This window comes from Theropithecus gelada, chromosome 11 (genome assembly GCF_003255815.1).
Source record: "Theropithecus gelada isolate Dixy chromosome 11, Tgel_1.0, whole genome shotgun sequence".
NCBI classification, from domain to species: domain Eukaryota; kingdom Metazoa; phylum Chordata; class Mammalia; order Primates; family Cercopithecidae; genus Theropithecus; species Theropithecus gelada.
In genome coordinates, this window is record NC_037679.1 from 53,439,756 (window position 1) to 53,465,457 (window position 25,702).

Genomic DNA, 25,702 nt, shown 5'->3' on the forward strand with positions numbered 1-25,702 from the left:
TCCCCCAACTAAACTGCATTAACTCTTACAGAGCTTAGTAGAGTTTGAGGAGCTGGTTTTTGTTATATTTCTTCCTAATACTGGAGTATAAGGGTTGATACCAAGATGCAGATGTTTGAGGTTTCATGAGAAGGGGCCAGAAACCTTGTGGTTTAGTTTGTTCCTATTTGGGGATGGCCTCCTAGCAACCCAGCTGAGTGCAGAGCCCGTTCCTCTCAGAGCCACACATAGTTCATGGGGGTCTCTGAATCTCCTTTGGGGCCCCAGCTTTACCCCAGTCACTCCTTTATAGGAAAGACAGGAATTCTGTATTCCAGTTGCTGTTTTGGATCGTTTCATCAGTAAAGACTAGTGTCTTCCTGACCTCCCAGGGACTGTAGTAGGGTTCAGGATACAGGAAGCTATATCACACAGCTCTATCTTGTCCCCATATCCAGTCTTGAGGTATTTCCTATGTGCTTGGGGTCAGACTGGTTACCTATGTGGCCCTCAAAAAACTCTACTCCCACTTAATGGCTTTCTTTCTTTTATTTATTTATTTTTTTCTTTTTTGAGCCAAGGTCTGACTCTGCTGCCCAGGCTGGAGTGCGGTGGTGCAGTCTCGGCTCACTATAACCTCTGCCTCCTGGGCTTAAGTGATTCTCCCACCTCAGCCTCTTGAGTAGCTGGGACTACAGCCCTGTGTCCCCACACCTGGCCAATGTTTTATATAGGCAGGGTTTTACCATGTTGCCCAGGCTGGTCTCAAACTCCTAGGCTCCAGGGGTCCTCCCACCTGCGCCTTCCAAAGAACTGGGATTACAGGCATGAGCCCCTGCACACGGCCCCATTGATGGATTTCATTTATTCAAATCACAGCAAAATTAAACCAGTTCCAAAAAGTTCTGTCTGAATTCAAACAGAAGCAAAACTCTGTACTACCTAGAGAGCCTGCCTTGACTGTGGTTATTAAAGTTTTTGAATGAACGTAAGAGAAAAAAATCTTTTGTAAAGACAAGCTCTACTATATACCCAGAGAGTGTTCAAATAAGGAATAGGAGAACTTGGGGAACCTAGAACAGGACCTGGGACCGGAAGTGGTGGTGGTGGGGATGACTGAGCTAACAGACCAAAAAGTTAAAACAGCAGGAAGTGTCAAAACTTGGAAGTGGGTTCACTGGTGGGTCGTTTAGGATGTCATGTGAAGCCTAGTTCAAATTCTCCCCACCTCATTAATTCCAATTTATGAGTTTTGCAGGGACTCCCCAATTTGAAACTTTTACTCCCATATAATCCACAAATCTAGAACCTGTGGCTGAGACTGTATGCTTCTCTTACTGTCTACACTGCAACAAGTAGATTGGAAACAAAAGAGAAATTTGCCTTGATTTTTATATTTCATCTTTGTTACTTCTAACTACTGAGGCACATTAAATACTTACCTTGCTTTCTCCTGTGTGTGCGTGTGTGTGTGTGAGCATGCACGCATGCACGGGCATGCCTGTGCATGTGTATGTGTATGCAGGCATGCACGTGCATATGTGTGTGTGCACTTGTGTGTATGTGTGATTTAAGTCTCCTTCCCAGCATTTCTCAGAAACTGCTTATGGAAAAAAATAATAATAAATGAAAGGGTTGGCTTGTTTGCCCTTCAACTAGTTAGCCCCACAGAGTGAGACATTGGAAATTAAATTTGGCATAAAATATTATAGCTTTTTGAACACCTGTGGCTTTTCCATCTCATGGTAATCTTAAAGAAAAAAAAAATAGTCTTTTGTTTTCTCCCCCCACATTTTCCTCACCGTGGTATCCTTCCCGTGGGTGGTCTTGAACCTGTCTTGCAATTGTATGGTGTTGAAGTCTCCACTCAGTTAATTTCACAGTGCCGTTGGGAGTTTTGTATGCAACAAAAATCCCAAGGCTTGTTAATAGTCTACCATGAGGCTGCAGGAGGATGTCAACAGAAACAATATGTTGACACGAACTGAAATTCTCCATCAGAGAAAATTTGTTTTCTGCACAGGCTTCAGCTGGAAAAAGCTGAAGAGCTCTATAAAATCTTGAATGCTAATAGAGTCGTTTTTCATTTAATAAATATTTATTGGGCACCTTGTATGTGCCAGGTACTGTTCTGGGTGCTGAATATACAAAGGTGAACAAAACAGGCAATGCCCCTGCTCTCTTGGTGGGAAGAAAAAGACAGAAAACAAGTAAATGGATTAATCAGCGATAAAGACAGTTTAGATAGTGCTAAGTGCTATGAAGAAAACAGAGTGATGGGTAGCGAGTGACAGAGGTGTTCAGCGGAGAAGTGATCAGGGAAGGCTTCTCAGAGGAGGTGATGTTGGAGACTTGAAGGATAAAGACGTATACAAGCATGCACATGGAGAAGGTTCAGATTGACTTCAGATTAGATCTATATTAAGGTCGTATCCTGGAAGATAAAAATCCACATCGTGCCCAAGGAGTGTGTGTGTCAATTGGATGAGATTTCTCTTATGCAAAATTCAACCCATTTTGGGTTTTTGTGACTCATTGTTACTTCCTGGATTGCTTCACTGATCATGTTCTTTTTCCGAGGCTGCCCACCTCAACTGAGCTGAGGAAGGAACGTTTCCCTTGCTCCAGTCTTGCTGGCTTTTGTCTCTGTGTTGATATTCTCATGAAGTTTGCAATTAGAAAGTCCAAGTGTTCCATTAGGGCCTGTGGGCTGGGGCTCGGGCTAGGTGAGAGACAACATTAACACCGACGTGTCCTGTCTCATCTGAGAGAGATGAGACTCTAGGGGCCACAGAAGCAGAAATCCCTCACCCCTCTGTGTAGCACATTTAGGACCTTTGTGGTGAAAACTAAAACTTCCTCTTGTCCTGTCCTCAGGATTATGGAGAGCATTGTTTGCATAATCTAGCAAAAAGAAAAACAATTTGACTCACTCACCCTCATGGATTTTTAAATTTAAATTTTATGTATTTATTTTTAAGGTAATACAGTGATATTGTTTAAAACTCAAAAGAACCAAGAAAATATTCCGTGAAAGTCACCTGTTCTTGACTTCCAGGGCAACCAATGATAGAAGTTTCATGGGTATCTTTCCAGAGATAGTTTATATCTGTCTACAGGCAAAAGAGTGAAGATATTCTTCCTCCCTTTTGTTGAAACATAAAACACAGTAAACAAATACGTTTTTCATATATATATTATATATGTAAAAATACCTGTATATGTAAATATGTCTGTATTTATAAATATGTGTACATATTTCATATTACATTAACTATAATACAAAGAGCTTTCTAATTATTTTTATAGCTGAATAGTATTCCCTTGTTTGTAGTATAGTTTACTTAACCAGTTCCCTATTGATGGACATTTAAGTTGTTTTAATCTTTTCTTTATAACATACAATGCTACAATGAATATTTATCATTATATATCATTCCTCACACACACACACATATATATATATGAGGGGCTGCAGGGTCCAAGGGTATGTGCTTTATAATTTTGATAGATGATGCCAAATTACCTTCTAGAGAGGTCTGGCTTCCATCATTGATGAAACATACTAATTTAAACCCAGCATCTATGGCTATCAGGACAAGCTTCAGTGCAAGCCATGCTAAGTAGCTTTTTCAGGAAACTGGTAAATCCTGGGCCACAGAACTTTTTGATAACTTGTAAAAAAAAATGAAAGAAAGAAAGAGAGAGAAAGAAAGAGAGAGAGGGAGGAAGGGAAGGGAAGGGAAAGAAAAGAAAAAGAAAAGCTTCCTTGCCACAGTTCAGAGTTCTAGAGAGAATATTGGTGCTTCATTTCCAAAGTACTAAGTAAATAAATCAATGTTGCACCCAACTGGATCTTTCCAGGTGCCACCCATCTGTATCAATGATGCTCCAAGAGTAAATAAAATAAGCCCCCAATAAATACTGCAGTGCAGCTCCTAATTTGCGTAAAATGGATGAGTGGTGGCATAAAGTATGTTTTTACTTTGTAATTTTAAAGCAAACCCCACAGACACAATGTCATTTCACCTCAACATATTTCGTTATGTATCTCTCAAAAACTACAGTTATTTTCTTAAATAATTGTAACCATAATGCCATGATCACAGCTAATAGAATTATCAGTCATTCCTTAGGATCACTTACTATCCAGTCTGTGTAACCAAATATTCCCAATTGATTTAAAAATGTATTTAAAATGGTTTTGTTCAAATTGGTATTTGCACAAAGTCCTCAAACCAGATTTGGTTGTTCTATTATCTACAGCAGTCTCCTCACTTACTTTTATTGCCTGCTACTGACTTAACTGAAAAACCAGGTCCTTTGCCCTATAGAATATCTCTTACCATGTGTTTGGCTTTCTGCTTCCTTGTGGTGTCATTTAGCTTGTTCCTCTACTCCTGCTTCCTAGTGCTACATGGAAGTTAGTGCTAAAGACTTGATTAGATTCAGGTTCAACTTTATTGGCAAGAATACATTATGGGTGTATGCTGCCCAGTGATGCTTTTGCCATGATGAATTCCTGAAGAGATGCCAGGGCAGCAGCTTCTCTTTTCTTGACCCTTCCTTGAGAATATTTCTATCAATGTTTGTTTTTTAAAACAAACAAACAAACAAAACTGGCTTCCTGTTTCTCTTTCCTTATACAACTGCTTTCCAGACCAGATCAACTGAATCTGAGCTGATTAATACAGCTAATGAATTAGAGATGGCAAATCCTGGCAAGCCCATACCTTGGTCAGTGCCTGCCCCTTGGCTCCGCTTACAGGATTCTGTAGAGCAGTGTTGGCCAAGAGAACTTTCTGTGATGATAGAAGTGTTCTACACCTGTACTCTCCAGTATGGTAGCCAGTCACCACAGGTAGCTAGTGAACACTTGAAATGTTGCTAGTGTTTTTAATTAAATTTAAATTTTTAATTAAATTTAAATTTAAATAGCCATTATGTGGCTAGTGGTTGTCATATTGGATAGTGCAGCTATAAAGTCATTTTAAAATGACTTGAGACACACACCTTTCCCACCTCCCTTAGGACCTAACTGCTTCTGTTTTAAGAAGAGCTTTTAAGAAGTCATATTTCATATGTTTGGTTAGTGAGATTGACTTTTACAAAGCTGCTGCTGAATTTGGTGAGCAGTCCAAGGGCTTCAGGTGAGCCACTATTTGCACCAAATCCACCTGGGCTTGACCCAAGGAGATGATAGAAGGAAGTCACTGATTGCCGGGCAAAGCTAGACCCAGGCCCGGGCCCTGGAAAGGGGAAATGAATGCAGGAAGTTGCTCTGTGTGCAAAATTGATAAGAAGCCTTTGGCTAAACAGCAGATACCTAACTGCCATCAGGATATGTGGGTATAGGCATATTATTGATTAGTAGATGTGTGAAGTAGACTTTGTCCAAAAAGAATCTCAGGTGCCAAATTTTTCTTTTCAAACCATGCTTCCAATGTAGCTGATATCTACAGTGGTAGAGATATGATATAGATAATCTATCTGGATGTGTTCAGACTGACAAAGTGTTGAACGCCTTCACTTTTCAAAGTAGTGGGTACAAATTGTGTTAGGTACAAAGATGATTAAAGGTTAGGTACAAAGGTGATTAAGACATGGTCCCAGGTCAGGCACGGTGGCTCACATGTAATCCCAGAACTTTGGGAGGCAGAGGCGGTGGATCACCTGAGGTCAGGAGTTCGAGATCAGACTGGCCAACATGGTGAAACACCGTCTCTACTAAAAATACAAAAATTAGCTGGGCGTGGTGGTGCATGTCTGTAGTCCTAGCTATTCAGGAGGCTGAGGCAAGATAATGGCTTGAACCTGGGAGGCGGAGGTTACAGTGAGCCAAAATCGCACCACTGCACTCCAGTCTGGGCAACTGAGCAAGACTCTATCTCAAAAAAAAAAAAAAAAAAAAAAAAACATGGTCCCTGCCCAAAGGGAACTTGCAATCTAGTAACAGATTATTATCTATTGACTATTGATTATGTGCTAAGCATCTTTCATAGTTCTTATTTGATCGTTACAAAACTGTAATAAGGAAGGCACTATTAGCCCCATTTTTAGAGATGAGGAAATTGAGGCCCAGGGAGATTAAGTTACTAGTTCAAAGTAGTGCAGCTACTTAAAGGATGGAGGCAGGATGCAAACCCAAGCTTAAGCCACCATTGTACTTCTCTAGCACTATAGGATTAGAGTCTCCTGATGGGTCTTCATACGCATGCTTCAAACCCTGCCTTCTCACCATCTCCTCTTGCTCCTCGACTCATGACCATGGCCTCCTCTCTCTCATCTACAGTAAAAGGCAGGTTTTTTACACAGGCCCACAAGATCCTTGATTATCCTTCCCCTGTTATCTTACTATCTTATTGTTCACTCCTCTACCTCTCTCCACTGAAGCCACTCTGGCCTCCTCCCATTTTAGTTTCTTTGCACTGGCAGGGCTGCTTTTAAGAACATGTTTCATTCGAGTATGAAAATAACTCATCTCCTGCAAGTCTGAATAAATACCACCTTTTCAGTGACACCTACCCTGAACATAATATTCTCTTAACCCCTAACCCCACTATATTTTGTAATTTACTTTTTTCTTTTTAAGTTACTCACCCCACCACACACACACAAGAATGTAAGTTCTATGAGGTCAGGAGCTCTCCCTTCCCCATTTTGTTCACTGACGTTTTTCAAACACCCAGAACAGTGCTGGGTGCTTAATGGGTGTTTGGTAGATGTTTGTTGACTGAAGATGGATGAAGCTCAGGTGTGTCCAATTTCAAAACCATTGAGTACTGAGTCACACTTGTGTATATTTTATATGTGAACACAAACCTACTTGTCTGTATCTGCCATGTTAATCTGGGTCACTTCTAACGGTATGACGATCAGAGTATCCTGTGCAAATACATGTGGGAGCTACTTCCTTTAATTTCCAGTCTCTCTTGAGACAGCACTAATGAAGCTGTCACTTGTGGCTTCCTATAGGGCCAGACATGGTCAGAAATTGTGGTCAGCCAGCTTCCACATATGAGGATACTACCCGAGCCCTGAAGAGCGGCTTTTTTTGTTTGTTCATTTTTTATGCCTTTGCCCTTACAAAAGAAGAAATACTCTGCTTGTTATTACCAGCCTTGTTGAGGACTGAGATGTGGGAGGGTTGATTAAGGAGCATGGTACCTTAGGCGGTATTTGTAGTGAGTGAAAAAGGATGTAGCTTTATGATTAAGCTACAATTTTCGCCACCCCGCTATTCAAAGTATTGAATAGAGGCTGGGTGCGGTGGCTCACACCTGTTATCGAGCACTTTGGGAGGCCGAGGCGGGTGGATCACAAGGTCAGGAGATTGAGACCATCCTGGCCAACATAGTGAAACCCCATCTCTACTAAAAAAATTAACCGGGCGAAGTGCGTCTATAGTCCCAGCTACTCGGGAGGCTGAGGCAGTGGAATCGCTTGAACTTGGGAGGCAGAGGTTGCAGTGAGCCAAGATCGTGCCACTACACTCCAGCCTGGTGACAGAGCGAGACTCCGTCTCAAAAAAAAAGAAAAGAAGTATTAAATAGAAATCATGTTTCTCTTTTTGAAAAAAAAAAATAGGTTATTCTTGGTGAGAATTTGACTTCAAATTGTCCAGAGGTTATCTATGAAATTAAAGAAGAGACACCTGTTTTCTACAAACTTGTTCCTCATCCTGTGAAGAATATCTACATTTATCTAACAGCTGGGAAAGAGGTAGGTAGAAATACTAGTTATTGCTTCTGATTTATGAATAAAAATGGTTTAATCGATGTCATTATCTAGTAGCAAAGCTTTTACTTTGGACTACAGAGTTTAAGCAGTGCCCTAGGCTTCGAGGAGACCCGCAGTGGTTCACAGGCACGGAATTAAAAACCTTACTGACTGTCAGTAAGTAAGCAAGAAATATTATCTATTTAGACAATTTTATTATTGGCTATATTTCCAGTGCTAAGGTTTTCAGAGGAGGGTGTGCTTGCAAATGGGCACATAATCAGCAAGGTAACTGAATTTACACATTTATTGTGTGGGCACTGAATGGTTAGATGCATTTATGAATCTACCCAATGGGACTGGCTTTGGAATTTGGGGTTAATATCAGGCCACAGTCTCATACACATTCATGAACCAGGAAATATATGGTACTAACCCTCCCCCTCTTCATTTATCTTGCTGTTTTGGCTTTTCTTTCCCTTCTGCTTACTGAAATAAAAGTAATATATTTTTATATTTCCTTCATCTTTACCAAGTGATTTCGCCAAGGGAAGGAGAAAAGAAACTAATTGTTAGTGAGTCTCTACTATGTATTAGTCACTGTTCTTTGCACGATCTCTGTCTAGATGCACAGAATTATGTACATACACATACACACAAGTGTAGAAAACAGTGTTAATGAAATGTGTTACTGACTGCGCATAGTGGCTCATGCCTGTTATCCCAGCACTTTGGGAGGCTGAGGTGGGAGGATCCCTTGAGGCCTGGAGTTTAAGGCTGCAGTGAGCCATGATCAAACCACTGTACCCTAGCCTGGGTGACAGAGCAAGACACCGCCTCACACAAAAAAAAAGAAAAAAAAAAAAAAAAAAGGCTGGGCATGGTGGCTCACGCCTATAATCCTAGCACTTTGGGAAGCCAAGGCGGAGATCACCTGAGTTCAGAAGTTCAAGACCACCCTGGGCAACATGATGAAAACCCATCTCCACTAAAAATACAAACAATTAGCTGGGTGTGGTGGTGCATGCCTATAATCCCAGCTACTTGGGAGGCTGAAGGACAAGAATCGCTTGAAACCAGGAGGTGGAGGTTGTAGTGAGCTGACATCACCACTGCACCCCAGCCTGGGCAACAGAGTGAGACTCTGTCTCAAAAAAGAAAAAAAGAAGAAGAAGAAGAAAAAGAAATGTGTTTTTAATTTAATGAGATAGTTACCCTTGTTTTATATGAAGAATCTAAGACTTGGAGAGGTTAAATAACTTGTTAAAGAATATCTATATATCTATATATATAGATAGATATGTATGTATATATTTGTAGGTTAGCCTTTGCAGGGCTAAGACAAAAACTCAACCCTGATTCTAAACCCCGTGATACATGGTATTAAATCCAAAATTTGTGAAAACTGGACATTCCCTGGCTCAGTGGTTTTGACCCATGACCATTTGAACATGGAAAGTGCAAAGAAGGTAATTGAGACTTACATAATTCTATAATGGATGTAACAGATACTCTCAGCCCACCCCTGGTTTTCCATTCTTTTTCTTTCAGTCATTCTAAGAAGAATAGCAATGACAGCCATCTACATGTGCTTTTTGAGTCACAGATAAGATGTCCAAGCAATTTGTAGTTTCTGGTATTCTTATAAAGATGATATCGTTCTTTGCACATTGAAAAGTCAGTTGTATCAAAATGAGCGCATTGAGATGGCCACATCTTCCCACAGAGCTTGTAAACCAGTCCTTCACCATGTAGAATCTCCTATGCCAATTTGCTTCACCATTCAGACACTTTGTATTATGTGTCTTCCCTGGGGATCCCATCTTTGAAAGACCTTTGTCTACCCAACAAACTGCACATATTAAGTAACGGTTCCCATTCCCAGGGTTTATTTATCAAGGGCATCTCAAAACTGCTGGTCAGAGTCCTGACTGCGCTCCCACATGGAGCTGATAAAATTTCAACCCAAAGCAAAGAAATTTGATATCTTGCTTAATCCGTGCATGTTTTTCCATTCAGTTTTTTGAAATATTGCAAATAGCTCATAAGCCCCCATTACTTCCTTCATGGATAGTAATGGAACCCTAGAACTCAGGACCCTAGGCTGGGAACCACTGTGAAAAGCCACCAGTAGTTGATGGGTTCCCACTTTCTAGAAAGCAAAAAGTTCTAGCCTCTGGTCATTCAAAGCCTGAAGTCCTAGGGAGAGTTTTTGATTGGGCATCAAAGCTGGTTAGCCCTGCATTCTTCACTGAGGATTACTGCTAGAGATCCTATTATTTGAACTCTGTAAGAGACAAAGCCCAAGGAAGGCTCTTTCCTAGGCTGTTGGGGAGATAAGAACAGCCAAACTAATAAGCTATGGCATATCCATGAAATGGTATGATACGGGGCCGCTAAAAATAATCATATGGAGATGTGTGCATTTATGTGGAATAGTCATTACGGTCTGTTATTAAATTAGAGAGCAGGTCTAATGTATTTTTAGTGTCCCCTCTCTCTCTCTTTCTTTTTTTTTTTTTTTTTTGAGATGGAGTCTTGCTCTGTCACCCAGGCTGGAGTACAGTGGCACAATCTCAGCTCACTGCAACCTCCGCCTCCACGGGTTTGAGCAATTCTCCCGTCTCAGCCTCCCTATTAACTGGAACTACAGTCACACACTACCATGCCTGGCTAATTTTTGTTTGTTTGTTTGTTTTAATAGAGACGGGGTTTCACCATACTGGTCAGGCTGGTCTCGAACTCCTGACCTCAGGTGATCCACCCACCTTGGCCTCCCAAAGTGCTGAGATTACAGGCATGAGCCACCTTGCCTGGCCATCTCTCTCTCTTTTTTTTTTTTTTTTTTTTTTTTTGAAACAGAGTCTCACTCTGTCACCCAGGTTGGAGTGCAGTGGTGTGATCTCGGCTCACTGCAACCTCTACCTCCTGAGTTCAAGCGATTCTCCTGCCTCAGCCTCTCGACTAGCTGGGATTACTGGCGCCCACCACTATGCCCAGCTAAGTTTTGTATCTTTAGTAGAGACAGGGTTGGTCAGACTGGTCTTGAACTCCAGGCCTGAAGTGATCCTCCCACCTCAGGCTCCCAAAGTGCTGGGATTACAGGTGTGAGCCACCGTGCCCGGTCAGTGTCCTCCCTCTTATACAGAGTTATATTTGTGTGTTTAAATACACTGAGTAATAGTTCTCAGAGAATGTTCTGGAGACCCATATTCCACAGAATGCTCTGAGCAAAAGTGGTCCCATGACCAGCTGTTACTTACTACACCCCTCCTGGAATAGTATATGTGTATGTGGGGAATAGTATATGTGGGGCTCAGCATATTCAAAGGCTCTCAGAATCCCTGTGCTAAGGAAACCTGTTTCGCTTTTTCAGTCTAAGGTTTCATGTTTGCTGGATCATGGAACCCTTTTCTTACATAATAGCAGTAACCAATACTTATTGAACATTTAGTACCTGTCAGACAGTGGTTCATAATAACCCCATGAAGTCGTGATCCATTTTACAGATGAGGAAACAAGGTTAGAGAGATTGCGTGACACTATTAAAATCCGTCAGTGTTACAGAGGCATTTGTGAACTACCAGGAAATACTTTCCTCCATTCTGGTTAATTCTGGCTCAGGATCATGGGCTGCTGGCTGCATCTGTCAGCAGTGTTGGGGACTATGAAATGGAAGGGCATGGTTATCCTCCATGAAGTCAACTTGGAACTGAAGGATCCACCTCAGGATAGTCCCTGTTTTCCTCACAAAATAGAGGAAAATAGAGAGCTCCCTTCTACAACTCTTTATTTCTCTAACCTGCTAAAGAGGTTATTTATACTATAGCTTGTGCAACTTCCTGGCATAATGAGTTCCACAAGTTCCCTTACTACCTGCTGTGTGGTTTTTGCCTGCAGAAAATGCTCTGTGTGATGCTCAGCTACTCCCTGCCTCTGACCGCCCTACTTGGAGGCTCTGACTGGCTGCCTAGATGTCTGGGCCTGCCCAGCTGGGGTGCCCTCTTTGTGGGCTGCTGTTTCCTGACAACAGCAAGAGGCAGCTCTAGGGACAGGGAAGTGATTTGACTATTCCCCCTGTTTCTTTTATCTTCAACTCCACTGGAGGGGTGTGAGCAAAGCAAGCCAGGAGCTGAGGTCACGGCACTGCCCCTGGCAGGGGTGTGGGAGGGCCTGGTCCCTGGTCCTCCTCATTTCCACATTGAGTGCCAACCTCCTGCTGACACTCCTGGGACAGAGCCTTTGCTGTTCCCTAATGCTCATTTCCAAAATGCCATTGGCCACACATGGACTGTCTCTGTATGAAAACCAGGCAACCTGATTCCATGATCCCTATGGAAATCATCATTAGCAGATCGGAAACCCAACTGCATGTCAGACTCACCTGAGAGAGCTCTTAAAATACAGATTCCTGGCCAGACACAGTGGTGCATGCCTGCAATCTCAGCACTTTTGGGAGGCTGAGATGGGAGGAGCACTTGAGCCCAGAAGTTCAAAACCAGCCTGGGCAACATAGTGAGACCCTGTGTCTTTAAGAAAAAAATATTTTAAATGAAAAAAATACACATTCCTGGGCTCCGCCCCCAGACTTAGTGAGTCTCTGGGGCAGAGGCCTGGGAATATGCACTGTCAAAAGCTCCCCAGGTGATTTCCATACAAGGACTTCATGTCCTAGAACTTGAGACCCACTGCCCAGTGCCAATATGAAGGTGTTTTGAGTGCAAGTTGATAAATAGGCTCTTTTTGGCCTTTCATTAGATAAGGTGTTGTAGTTTTGCTGCTGTTGCTTATCATTCTGTCTGAACCACTGTCCTCTTTCTTTTTAGGTGAGGAGAATTCGTGTTGCAAACTGCAGTAAACACAAATCCTGTTCGGAGTGTTTAACAGCCACAGACCCTCACTGCGGTTGGTGCCATCCACTACAAAGGTATCTCCTGAATTCTTTCTCACCAACTCGCATTTTCGAAAAAGTGTCATGCGGCAGAACACTTGTTGCCCTACTTTAACGATCCATTGCAGTGACCTGAGGGAACTGATCTCTTCCTCGACTAAAATCTCGTTGTGCAGTCCTAATGAATTCTCCAAGATGTTTCCAGCCGCGTCCGTGCTATGCAATCACTGGACCGGGGGGCTCCCCAGGCTGAGGGCGGGAGGGGCAGGTGTGCGGCCTTCAGGAGAACGGGCGAGAGCAGGCAGATTTGGTTTTTACTTTCTCCAGAGTTCTCCAAGACTCAAGAGAGAGGCAAAAGGTCCCCCCTCCGAGAAGATAAAAGAATAGAGATGTTTGAAAATTTTTCCGTTGAATCCCCATCATGTCATGTATTCTGTTCGCTCCGCAGAAGCCTCGTTATTGATGGCGCCGTCTCCTAATGCGCCGCGCAGCTGTGGGCCTGATGTACAATCTCAGTCTCCGGGCAGAATCTGCCCAGCCTGGTCTGGAATGACGATGTTCACGACCCATCTAGGCTCAGGGGCGACTCGGAGCAGCTTCCCCGCCATGGCAGTTTCCTAGCGTCCCTGGGCCCGGCCTGGTTGGATTCGCCGTCGCCATGGCAACCCAGTACTGGGGCTCTTGCCGGAGAAGCAAAGGAGGAGAGAGCCTTCGCTGCAGCTCAGGCGGGAGAGAGAGAGAGAGAGAGAGAGAGAGAACGAAAAAAAACCCATAACAGTGTCTGTCAGTTTGGTGCTTTCAGTTTTTAAAGGTGAAAAGGATAAGAAAGAGCAGAGCAGGTGGAGAGATGCTGAAGGCTGAACCAGGGGACAGTTTGGGACTAGAAAAGAGGAGGAAGAGAATTGGGGACTGAACGGTGAGGCAGCCAAGAGAAATGAAGGGAGAGGGGGAAATGCAATACAAGCAAGAGGTTTAGGAAACAAACCAAAAATATGGGGATGGAATTAATTAAGAGTTCATGGGGGAAGGCACAATTCGAGCTGCAGCAAGAGGAATAATTGCCCCTGCCATTTGCTACGCTTCCTTACCGGGCTGTTTCCGTCAGAGTCACTGGCAGACAAACGAAGCAAGGGCCAGAAAAATGCTCATGAATAATTCACTGATCACGAATGGGATTTATTTGTTGCACACTCACTGAGCAGTCTTGCCATAATCTTTTAGATCCATTCATTTATGTAGCACCCCTGTCTGTATTTGTAGAGCTGTGTACAGGAGTCAATTCGATAATGGCGGCGACGATGGTGGTGATTAAATAGCCACATGGAGCTAGCAGCTAACGTATTAACAAGCTCAGCTCTGGAGCCTGTGGGAGATGTCCAAGCTGGTGATATGAATTTGGGAGTTGGTGGATTTTAGATGGTACTCAGAGAAGCCGTAAGACCAGACGAAGGAGTGAGTGTTGATTGAGGAGAGAAGTTTGAGAACTGAGCATTGAGGGGCTGTGGTGTTTAGGGGTTGGGGAGAAGGAGGGGAAACAGAACAAGAAATAAGGAGGGAGCAGTCAGAAGGGGAAGAGGAAAAACTGGAGAGGGTGGTCTCCTGGAAGCCAAGGAAAGAAAGGAGGAGGAAGCGATCCACTGGGTCAGATTCGGCTGAGAGGTCAAGCAGGAGAAGAAAAGAATGGATCCATTGCACTTAGCAGGTGACAGTGGGTGACTGCTGGGAATGCCATTGTTAGGAGTGGCGCTAAATCCACTAGAGACAATGGGAAAATAAGACCTTAAGCAGGGACAGCTTAGAGAAGCTTTACTGAGAAAGACAGCTGAAAAAATGAAGCAAACACTGGAAGAGTAAGTAGAGTCCAAAGAATTTTTTCTTTTTCTTTTTCTTTTTTTTTTTGAGACGGACTCTGGCTATGTCTCCCAGGCTGGAGTGCAGTGGCATGATCTCGGCTCACTGCAACCTCCACCTCCCAGGTTCAAGCCGATTCTCCTGCCTCAGCCTCCCGAGTAGCTGGGATTACTGGCATGTGCCACCACACCCAACTAATTTTTGTATTTTTAGTAGAGATGGGGTTTCACCATGTTGGCCAGGCTGGTCTCGAACTCCTGACCTCAGGTGATCTGCCCACCTCAGCCTCCCAAAGTGCTGGGATTACAGGCGTGAGCCACTGCACCCATCCTGTTTTGTCTTTTTAAGATGCATGAAATAACAGTGCATGTCTGCGCTGTTGGGAAAATTCCAGAAGAGAAGGAGAAATGGATGATACAGGAGAGAGAAGGGTTGTGGACTGTTGTCTTTCAGCAGGTGGAAGACAATATGACTTGGTGTGCCAGCAGGGAGGCCAGCCTCAGACAGGAGCACTGGCCCCTCACCCTCAGTGATAGGAGGGAAGGTAGGGAATCTGGGCCTGAGCATGGGGAGGTGGCAGAGCCCTGTGTTTTGTCTTCTCCTATTGCTCACATTATTTTCAGTGGCCTAAGGCCATTGAGAGTGAGGTTGGGGAGGAAGCACTGGAGGTTTGAGGAGAAAAGAGAGAGAAGGAGTGGACTGGAAGACTGGGAGAGAGAACAGAGTAGAGAAATATAGAATAGTTGCCAGGCAGCATTAGGGCCCACTTGAGGTTGGTGGTCTTGTGTTTAAAGTGAAAGCCGTAAGCATGGTTTTGTCTTTCTCAAGCTGCATTCAGCTCTGGTGGTATAGCTGTAGACTCAGAAAAGTTAGCTCTAGCCAGTTTGGGGGCTTTGCCAGAAAATATATCAAGAAGGGAGAGAGTGGCCAGGGTGCTGAGGGAGCATGTAAAGAATGGATGATGATATTGACGTGGATGTTGATTCATATAATGATGGCAGTTGGGCTCTAAGGAGGGAGGTAAGGACCTGATGGGGGTAGGGACATGAAAAGGTGGTAGGGTCTATGTTGGAAGTTGAGGTTGAGTTTAAAGATTGTTAGGGGCAGGCACGGTGACTCACACCTGTAATCCCAGCTTTTTGGGAGGCCAAAGTGGGTGGATCCCTTGAGGCCAAGAGTTTGAGACCAGCCTGGGCAACATGGCAAAGACCCCATCTCTACAAAAAATACAAACATTAGCTGGGTGTGGTGGTATGTGCTTGTGGTCCCAGCTACTCGGGAGGTTAAGGTGGGAGGTTTGCTTAAGTCCCTGAGACAGAAGTTGCAGTGAGCTGAGATGACACCTCTACTTTCTAGCTTGGATGACAAAGTGAGACCCTGTTTCAAAAAAAAAAAAAAATTGTTGGAACTAGGGAATTGGAAAGGGGAATTATTGGACTGTGGGGGCTTGATATTGAGGTCATGGATGGGTGGCGTTATTGGCAATGACAGGGTCTGCCATATGATTGTCAAGATCATTGGCAGAGAGGGGTCAAGGAACTGAGGTGGTTACCAGAGTACTAAATGGCTCCGTCATCCGTGTGGAAATCGTGGTCACCAAGAGATTGAGGAGCTACATATTCAAGGAACGAAGGGAAGTGACCAGGGCTGGAGTGGTCTGTAATGATCACAATGAGGAGGGACCTGGGGTGGTTTGAGCTGACAGCATGGGCTTCGAAGCTGGGGAGGAAGTGTTGGAAAGAGAGAAGAAGGATATTCCAGAAGAGGCTGCAAGACACAAGTAGGACACCTAGATGAGGGAGAGGAAGCAGCCAGACCTTGAGAGGGGCCTGGGGAAGCTGTGACCTCGAGGGAGAGCTGGTTTCAGTAATATTGAGAAGGTGAAAGGAACAATCTGAGAAGAGGTTGAAGACATGGGGGCTTCTGTTGATAACTGGCTGTGAGTTATAGTCTTTGTTTGTTTGTTTGTTTTGAGACAGGGTCTCATCCTGTCACCCAGGCTGGAGTGCAGTGGTACAATCACAGCTCACTACAACCTGACCTCCCCAGGCTCAGGTGTTCCTTCCACTGCAGTCTCCCAAGTAGTTGGGACCACAGGTGTGCACCACCACGCCCAGTTTTGTTTTGTTTGTTGTTTTTTTTTTTTTGTATTTTGTAGAGACAGGGTTTCACCATGTTGCCCAGGCTGGTCTTGAACTCCTGAGCTCAAGCAATCCTCCTTCCTGGGCCTCCCAAAGTGTTAGGATTAGAGACGTGGGCCACCATGCACAGCCAAAAGCCTCCTTCTGCTCTTGCTCCCTCACCCCTATCCCAGTGCTCTCCAAGAAAAGTGATTCATTTAAAATCCAAATCAGATTATGTCACTCCCCAGCTTAATACCCTCCCCTGGCTTTCCATCTTAGAACTCAGTCTGACTCCCTTGCTGCCAGGACCTGCATACCAGGCTTTCTATGATCTGGCCTTCCACCACTTCTCTGACCTCTCATGCCATTCTCTCCTTTGTTTACTCAACCCCAGACATCCTGAATTAAGACTATGCTAAGCATGTTCCTGCCCTGGGGCCTTTGCATGTGCTGTTTCCTCAGTCTAGTGCATTCTTCCCCACATCTTTCTATGGCAGACTCTTTCTTGACTATCTGGTCCTAGAGCACTCATCTCTCTGCACCTGCCTACCCAGTCTTCAATATCCTCCCCTTACTCACAGTGACATTACTGTTTTATTTTCTTCATGGCCCATCGCTATTAGGAATGACCTTACTTCTCTACCTCTCTTTATTGAAATGTGCTCAAAAAAACGTAAGTTAAATGAATGAGATAGACTAAGTGATTGGTCAACTCTACCAATGGCGGGTTGAGACTTGTGCCTTAAGTCTTATAAGACATTCTGAAGTCATGGAGCGATGGTGCCTCACAGCCACGTCAGATCACTTGGTTTCAGACAGCCTGGGTTGTGGCCTGCAATGAAATGAAACTAAGTCTCAGATCTGTGACTCATGTGAAGCTCCCCGTACCATTCAAAATTAGGAATTCTAAAGGGGGATGTTTTCTTACGATGGTAGAGCATCCCACTGTGTTTATTTTAAATGTCATGGATTTATTTAGAAAAATAATTTATTTTCTCTGTTGAGAAGGTTGAGTTTTCTTGCATGCATATCTAGAAAGTGGAATGGTAGGGAGAGGCAAGAAAACTATCTTCACTTCCTTCTGATCCCATGTTAAGAATAGGCATCCAGGCCGGGCATGGTGGCTCATGCCTGTAATCCCAACACTTTGGGGGGCTAAGGCAGGTGGATCACCTGAGATCAGGAGTTTGAGACCAGCCTGACCAACATGGTGAAACCCCGTCTCTACTAAAAATACAAAAATTAGCCAGGTGTGGTGGTGCATGCCTGTTAATCTCAGCAACACGGGAGGCTGAGGCAGGAGAATCACTTGAACCCAGGAGGCGGAGGTTGCAGTGAGCCAAGATCCAGCCTGAGTGACAGAGTGAGACTCCGTCTCAAAAAAAAAAAAAACAAAAAAAAAACCCGGCATCCAGTATAAGCAGATAAAAAGCAATTAGATAAACAATGAGCTCTAAAAAGTCTAGTATTTTATTGTTGGAACCTCAGATCCAACCTGTGCTGAATTTGTCTGTGTGGGTGGAAAGTGAATTTTTGCAGGCTGAATATCTTGGGTTTGGAAGCAGTTTCTCAGTTTCTCCCATATTGCAAAGCATAGCACATGTGTTCAGTTACGAATTTCCACAAAACTGGCAATCCTGAACCAATGAACGGGTGAGGTTCCAAAAGTTCATTTGCAAGTTTGTTTGGCATGCAGAATGCATTTTCCCATAGAAACAATGTCATAAATTAAGGATTGACTCCCAAGCCAGCCCATAAAATCCAAAATTATTTAATTTCAACAAATATTTATTGAACACCTAATGAGAGTCTGATCTGGGGCATAAGATAGCTAGGTGGTATTGAGATAAATCGGATGCCATTCTTGGCTTTAAGGAACTTGCATGCTAGCTGGGAAGGCAGACTTATCAGTGGCCAACATTCATTCATTCAATCCTACATCCAATCACAAATATTTTTTAAGCACAACAGTGTGCTAAGTGCTATGCTCAGTGCTCTGGGTACAGTTTTTTCTTGTCTGTATAGAGCTTGCAATCTAATGAGGGATATAATGTGTATCAGCTAGGTTTCTGCTCTAGTAATGCTGTATAACAAACAACCCCCAAATCCTTAGTGGTCTAAAAGAGCAAAGATTTATTTACATTTGTTTTTCTTGCTCATGGGTCAGCCTGTTAGCTATGGGAAGAAAGGTGGGGTCAATGTCAAGCTGAAAGTTGAGTTCAGGTCTGTTTCCCATGTTTTTCATTCTGTACATGCTCTTCTTAAGGTAGATAGAAGTAGCATGAGAGACCAAGCTAAACTAGACAACATACTCTAAGCCCTGGCTCACATCATGCTGACCAATATTCCATTGATAAAGCAAGCTGCATGGCCAAGCCCAATATCCATGGAGTAGGGAAATATATTCCACCTACTCTAGTGGAAGATTCTGCAAAGTGACCTGGTAAAAAGGTAGTGTGGGTGTGTCATTCTAGTACAGGATGGATTGAAGAATTGGGAACAATAATCCACTCTTATCAATAAGTAAAGGAGATGAATGAATAGAGTGTCATAAGGGCTAGCATGGGGGAACTGTAGGGTTTCATGGAGGCACATAAGAAATACCTAACCCAAACTTAACAGGTCAAGGAAGGCTTCCTGGAGGAAGGGATATCTAATCTGAACCTGAAGGGTAGGGGGATATCAGCTAGGTAAAGATGAGGCAGGGGAAGGTGGTGTAGGGATCAGGCTGTACAAAGGCCAGGCGAGCTTGGCCTGAAGCTCAGTGTGGACGAGCATACAGGAGAGCTGGGGGGTGCTGGGAGATGAGGGTGTCAAGATAGGCAGAGGCAGATGAAGGGAAGGTCCTGCAAGTCACATTAAAGAATTTGAATTTTGTTGGAAGGACCTTGGGGAGCCATTGCAGGGCTTTAATTAAAAGTGTGACCAGATCAGATGAGTGTTTTAGAACGAGAACTCTGGGGTGCAAGGTGGACCGGAGGGGACTGAGAAGAGCTGGCAGATCAGTTAGAAGGTGGCTATAAACCAGCAAGAGACCAGGAACTGAATTAGAGTGATAGTAGTGGTGTGGGAAGGAAGTGGGTGGATTAGAGAGCTATTTGGAAGATAGAATTGACAGGGCTTAGTGATTAATTGGATTCCCCTTTGAGTCTGACACACTAAAAATAGGGCCATAAAATGAAAAATAAAATCTCAAGGTGGCCACTGTTTTTCTGGAAGATGTATCCTTTCTCCTTTGATCTCAGTCTTCATGAAGAAAACAAACAAGTGATACCCACGCATACACTTGATTCCTCCTGTGTCCCAGGCACTGGGCTAGGCACCAGGTTAGACCCCAGAAGATGGGCACCTGAGTCAAATGTGGGAGGGCTTCTGAGAGACACCAGCGCTGAGTCTCGGAGTGTTCACTGGGGTGAGTTATCGCACTGAAGCTGGTGTTGAGATTACAGAGGAAGGAGTGCGGGCATGTGGCTGAAGTGACCAGATGGACAGAGGTGTCGGTTACTGAGTAGGGAGTGTAGAAGGAGTGGCCTGTTTGGGCTGCATGGGAAATGCAGGGGGCTGACTTCCACGCTGGCAACATGGGCAGGACAGCCTATGAGGACAGAGGAAAGGTCTTGTGTTAGTCTGTTTTTGCACTTCTATAAGGAAATACCTGAGACTGGGTAATTTATAAAGGAAGGAGGTTAGTTGGCTCATGGTTCTGCTGGCTGTACAGGAAGCATGATGCTGGCATCTGCTCAGCTTCTGGGGAGGCCTCAGGAAACTTACAATCATGGCAGAAGGTGAAGGGAAAGCAGGGCATGTCTTACATGGCTGAAGCAGGAGGAAAGGGGGGTGGGGGAGGTGCCACACACTTTTAAACAACCAGATCTCAAGAGAACTCACTTACCATCATTAAAACAGCACTGAGGAGACGGTGCTAAACCATTCATGAAGGATCCACCCTCATGATCCAATCACCTTTCACCAGGCCCCACCTCCAACATTGAGGATTACAATTGAACATGAGATTTGGGTGGGGACACAAATCCAAACCATATCAGGTCCCAAATGCATTTTGCTTTGGATAGAATCTGGGCTTTGTGTGACCTGCCAGTGTCTTATCTCTGCCACTTCTCCTCCTCTATAAAGTGGCATTTATAATTGGTCAGGTATTGCAAAAAGTGCTGGGATTACAGGCATATAATCCTGGGATTACAGGCACTTTGGGAGGACGAGGTGGGTGGATTGCTTGAACCCAGGAGTTCAAGACCAGCCTGGGCAACATGGTGAAACCCTGTCTCTACAAAAAATACAAAAATTAGCTGGGTGTGGTGGCGTGCACCTGTGGTCCCAGCTACTCGGGAGGCTGAGGTGGGAGGATTATTTGAACATAGGAGGCTGAGGCTTCAGTGAGCTGTGATTATACCACTGCACTCCAGCCTGGGTGACAGAACGAGACCTTGTCTCAAAAATCATAATAATAATAGTACCTGCCTCAGAGGTTTGCTGAGAGAATTAAATCACATAATGTACATCATCGTAGGCCCAGTGCCTGGCTCCTGGTAGGCAATGAAGTTGTGTCAACTGTCATTTGGTGGAAGCCTAAGGAGGTAGTCATTACGTGGAAGCCTAAGGAGGCAGTCATTACTTGTCCCTGAGGTTGGGAAAGGCTTCAACGAGGAGGTGGCCTTAAAATTGGGCCTTGAAGCCTGGGTAGACCTTCACCAGGGTAAGAGTGGTCAGGAGGCATTTTAGGCAGAAGAACCAGCGCAGTAAGAGGTCTGTGAAGAGACTGGCAGACGGAGTTCTATGCACTGGCTCTAGAAGGAAGGAAGTGGATGGAGGTGCTGGGTGGGCTCTCAGGGTGGACCTTACTAGCGGGTGCTGGGAACTCATGACAGGGTTTTAAGCAGAGGCCTTCCAGTGCCATGTTTGTGTTTTAAAAAGATTATCCCGCTGGCAATGTGGAAGATGAACCATGTTAATCCAAGGCTCTCCCGGCCTCCCACCCCACCCTTCCTGGGTCGCTTTCCTCTGGTGTGTTTTGTAAAGAGTGAGTTTATGTCACATCTCTTCCTGAGTCAGCTACTTGGTGGCTATTCTCCGATTTCATGTACCTCCGCGTTGGGAGAGGTAGTACGTCTCCCAGTGCATCCATGGGACCCCACTTGCTCTGGTTTTAGTGCCACGATGGAATCAGGGCTGGGTCCTCTTCAGAAAATGGGCCCTACAGGAAAGAGCACACTTGCATTCACCCTCGCATCCCTTCGTACTCCACCCCGCACAGGGTACACATGGGTGGAGGCAAGGCCCCAGGCATGCTGCTTATAAGGTATCTGTATGCGTCCTTCAATTATCTGTACAAATTTCACATTCACTCCATATTTTTCTACATGTTTCTTCCATGTTAACAGTTGGAAGACCTTCAAGCAGCCCCTGGTGGCTGTTTTTAGGTCTTCAGCTGCTGTTCGGCTGTTCCATGCATGAGATTGTGAAAGAGATCATTTCTCGCTCGGCCTAACAGCAGGGCCCTGTGGTCAGTCTTCCTGTCAAACTTTCTGAAGGGTTGGGAGTAACAGAAGGGTATTTTTAACACACGAGAGAAAACTGCCATCTGAATGCTAAACATATTTGTCCCCAACACCTCAGAGTAACAAATGAAAAGAATTACATGGGTTGCTTGTGGACACATCCCAGCTCCTTTTTTTATCTTGCTCTCCTGTCTTGAGGGTTCTTCTCGAAGTGACACTCCTTTCTCAAGCCCCCCAGGCCTATCATTAACCTGGTGGGACCCTTCCCACCAGGACTGTGATTGCCCTGAAACTTGACCAGTATAATCCATGGTGCACAGTAATTTATGGCCGTATTCTTCAGTAGCCTGAGTTAGTCTGTTCTGCCATCATGAGATGTAAGCTATATACAGCAGAGAGGGCCTGATATGGCTTAGATGTTTTGTCTCCTCCAAATCTCATGTTGAAATGTGACCTCCAGTACTGGAGGTGGGTCTGCCGGGAGGGGTCGGGTCATGGGAACAGATCCCTCATGAATGGCTTGGTGCTGTCCTTGCAATAGGGAGTGAGTTCTCACTCTGAGTTCACAGGAGATCTGCTTGTTTAAGAGAGTGTGGCACCTGACCCCTCATATTCTTGCTCCCGCCCTAGCCATGTGACACACCTGTTCTCCCTTCGCTTCCAGCATGATTGGAAGCTTCCTGAGCCCCTCACCAGGAGCAGACACTACCATGCTTCCTATACCGCCTATAAAATCATGAGCCAATTAAACCCCTTTTCTTTATAAATTATCCAGTCTCAGGTATTTCTTCGTAGCTGTGCAAAAAATGGACTAACACAGGGTCACAGAAGGCTTTGCAGTAGAAAAGTCCAGATGGATGTGACAGCTCCTCATTCAGAAGGTGGCTGCGGTGCCGCTTCCACAGGAAACCTGCCTTGAGTCCAGGCCTGGCCAGGAGACAGTGTGCATGGGTGGAGAAGAGTATGCTTATCATACATTAGACACTACCTTGCACGTTCTGTGCCATGTTCCATTTAGTCCTCTTGGCACCCCATGAAGTAAGCACTATTACAATCCCCACTTTATAGAGAACAGCCTTAGCTTGTGTATAGTTTCCCACAGCTGCAGAAACAAATTCCCACAAACTCGGCAGCTTAAAACAACATGCACTTGTGATCTTATAGTTCTGGAGGTCACAAGCCTGCAATGGGTTTCACTGGGCTGAAACCAAAGCATTGTCAGGGCTGTGCTCCTGGAGGCCCTTCTTTGCCTTTTCCAGCTTCTGGAAGCAGCCAGCATTCCTTGGCTCATGGTCTCTTCCTGCATCTTCAAAACCAACAGTGTGGCATCATCAGATTACATTGGGCCCACACAGATAATCCAAAATTATCTGCCCATTTTAAGATCCTCAACTTACATCTGCAGAGTCCCTTTTGTCATGTGCTATGGTTTGAATGTATCCCCCAAAGTTCATGTATTGGACACTTAATCCCCAGTGTAACAGTGTTGAGAGGTGGAATCTTTCGGACATGATTAGGTCATGAGGACAGAGTCCTCATGAATGGATTAATGACATTATCACAGGAATGGGTTAGTTATTGCAGGAGTGGGTTACTTATCATAGGAGTGGGTTCCTGATAAAATGATACATTAGGCCCCCTTCTCTCTCTCTTACTCTCTTTCTCTCTCTCTCGTGCTTTCTTGCCCTTCCACCATGGGACGATGCAGCAAGAAGGCCTTCACCAGATGCAGGCCCCTTGACCCTGGACTCCCCAGCCTCTAGAACTGTAAAAAAATAAATTTCTTTTCTTTATAAATTCCCCAGTTAGTAGTAGTCTGTAATAGCAACACAAAACGAACTGAGACACCATATAAGGTGACACAGTCACAGGTTCCAGGGATTAGGACGTGGACATCTTTGGGTGCCATTATTCTGCCTACCACTGGTTATACAAGTAGTGGAAGCAGGATTCAACTCTAGGCTCAGCTCCAGCTCCTAAGCCGTTAGAGCAAAACAAAGAGAAACAGGCAAGTGACATGATCTCTCATGGCAGTGGGTAGAGAGGGGAGAGCCTGGAGCAAATGGCCCTAATGGAGCATTTGTGATAACTGCTATGTATAAGAAAGACATGGCACTCAGGGCCCACCTGAGTCATAGAAAACCCTCCATCTTGAAAGCTTAGGCAACCATGCGTTCATTTAACAGGTATTTGCTGAGTACCTGATATGTGTCAGGCACTGTCCTAAGCGCTGGGATTCTAAGCACTAGCAGTGAGTAACACAGGTCAAAATCCCTCCACACCCATGTTCATTGCAGCACTATTCACAATAGCAAAGACATGGAATCAACCCAAATGCCCATAATGGTAGACTGGATAAAGAAAAATGTGGTACATATGTGCCATGGAATGAAAAGGAATGAGCAGCCATGAAAAGGAATGAGATCAGGTCCTTTTGGGGACATGGATAGAATGGATAGAGCTGGAAGCCATTATCCTCAGCAAATAACGCAGGAACAGAAAACCAAATATCGTGTGTTCTCACTTATAGGTGGGAGGTGAACAATGAGAACACATGGACACAGGGAGGGGACAACACACATAGGCCCCTGTCACGGGGTAGGGTCAGGGGAGGGAAAGCATTAGAATAAATAGCTAATGCATGCTGGGCTTAATACCTAGGTGATGAGTTGATAGGTACCGCAAACCACCGTGGCACACATTTACCTATGTAACAAACCTATACATCCTGCACATGTACCCTGGAACTTAAAATGAAAACAAAAATTAAAAAAAAAAAAAAATCCCTGCCCTCATGGAGTTCCCTCCGGTGAAGTGTTTTAGTTTCCCAAGGCTGCCATAACAAATTACTACCAACACAAATTTATCCTCTCCTAGTTCTGGAGGCCAGAAGTCTGAAATCAAGGTGTCAGCAGAGCTGGGCTCCCTCTGGAGGCTATAGGGGCATATCCTTCCTCACCTCTCCCAGCTCCGGGTGACTCCTGGTATTTCTTGGCTCGGGGTAGGATAACCATCTCTGCCCCGATCTTCACATGGCCTTCTTCTGTGTGTCCAAATCTCCCTCTCCTTTCTCCTAGAAAATTCCCATTCACTGGGACACCCTACATCCAGGATGATTTCATCTCGACATCCTTAACTCATTACATCGGCAAAGACCCTATTTCTACATAAGGTCACATTCTGAGGTTCTGATGGTCATGAATTTGGGGGAGCACTCTTTAACGCACGACATGAGGGAAGATGGACAGTGTAAAAATAAATGAGGAAAGAGAGAACATGTCACAGAGTAAACAGGGCTGTGAAGAAAAATAAAGCAGAGAAAGGAAATGGGGAGCGCCAGTTGGAAGCAGAGAGCGCTCAATTTAAACAGGGGGCCCTGGAAGGCCTCAGTGAGAAGGGGCATCTGAGGCAAGACCCGAAGGGGCACACTCAGTTTTGGGGGTCTCTGCCTTCATAGGCTATTGCGCTGTTGAGCGGAATGGCTGACAATTTGAGACAGAAGAGCCTTCCTCCTTTCCTTCCAATCCGGGATGTGTCCTCGTGCAGATCTCAAGCTTGACGTCTGTGCGGTGACACTTCTTTATGGTCCAGTGCGGCTCTAATGACAGCGATAATGATAATGG

At 44.7% G+C, this 25,702-nt stretch overlaps 1 protein-coding gene across 1 annotated transcript in view; it reads left to right on the forward strand.

Moving 5' to 3' along the window:
* Positions 1-25,702, forward strand: part of PLXNC1 (plexin C1) — a 158,664-nt gene that overhangs the window by 24,896 nt on the left and 108,066 nt on the right. Inside the window, exons 3-4 of the mRNA XM_025402584.1 lie at positions 7,567-7,701; positions 12,525-12,625. Coding sequence (XP_025258369.1) covers positions 7,567-7,701; positions 12,525-12,625 — 236 coding nt within the window. The remainder of the gene's footprint in view (positions 1-7,566; positions 7,702-12,524; positions 12,626-25,702) is intronic.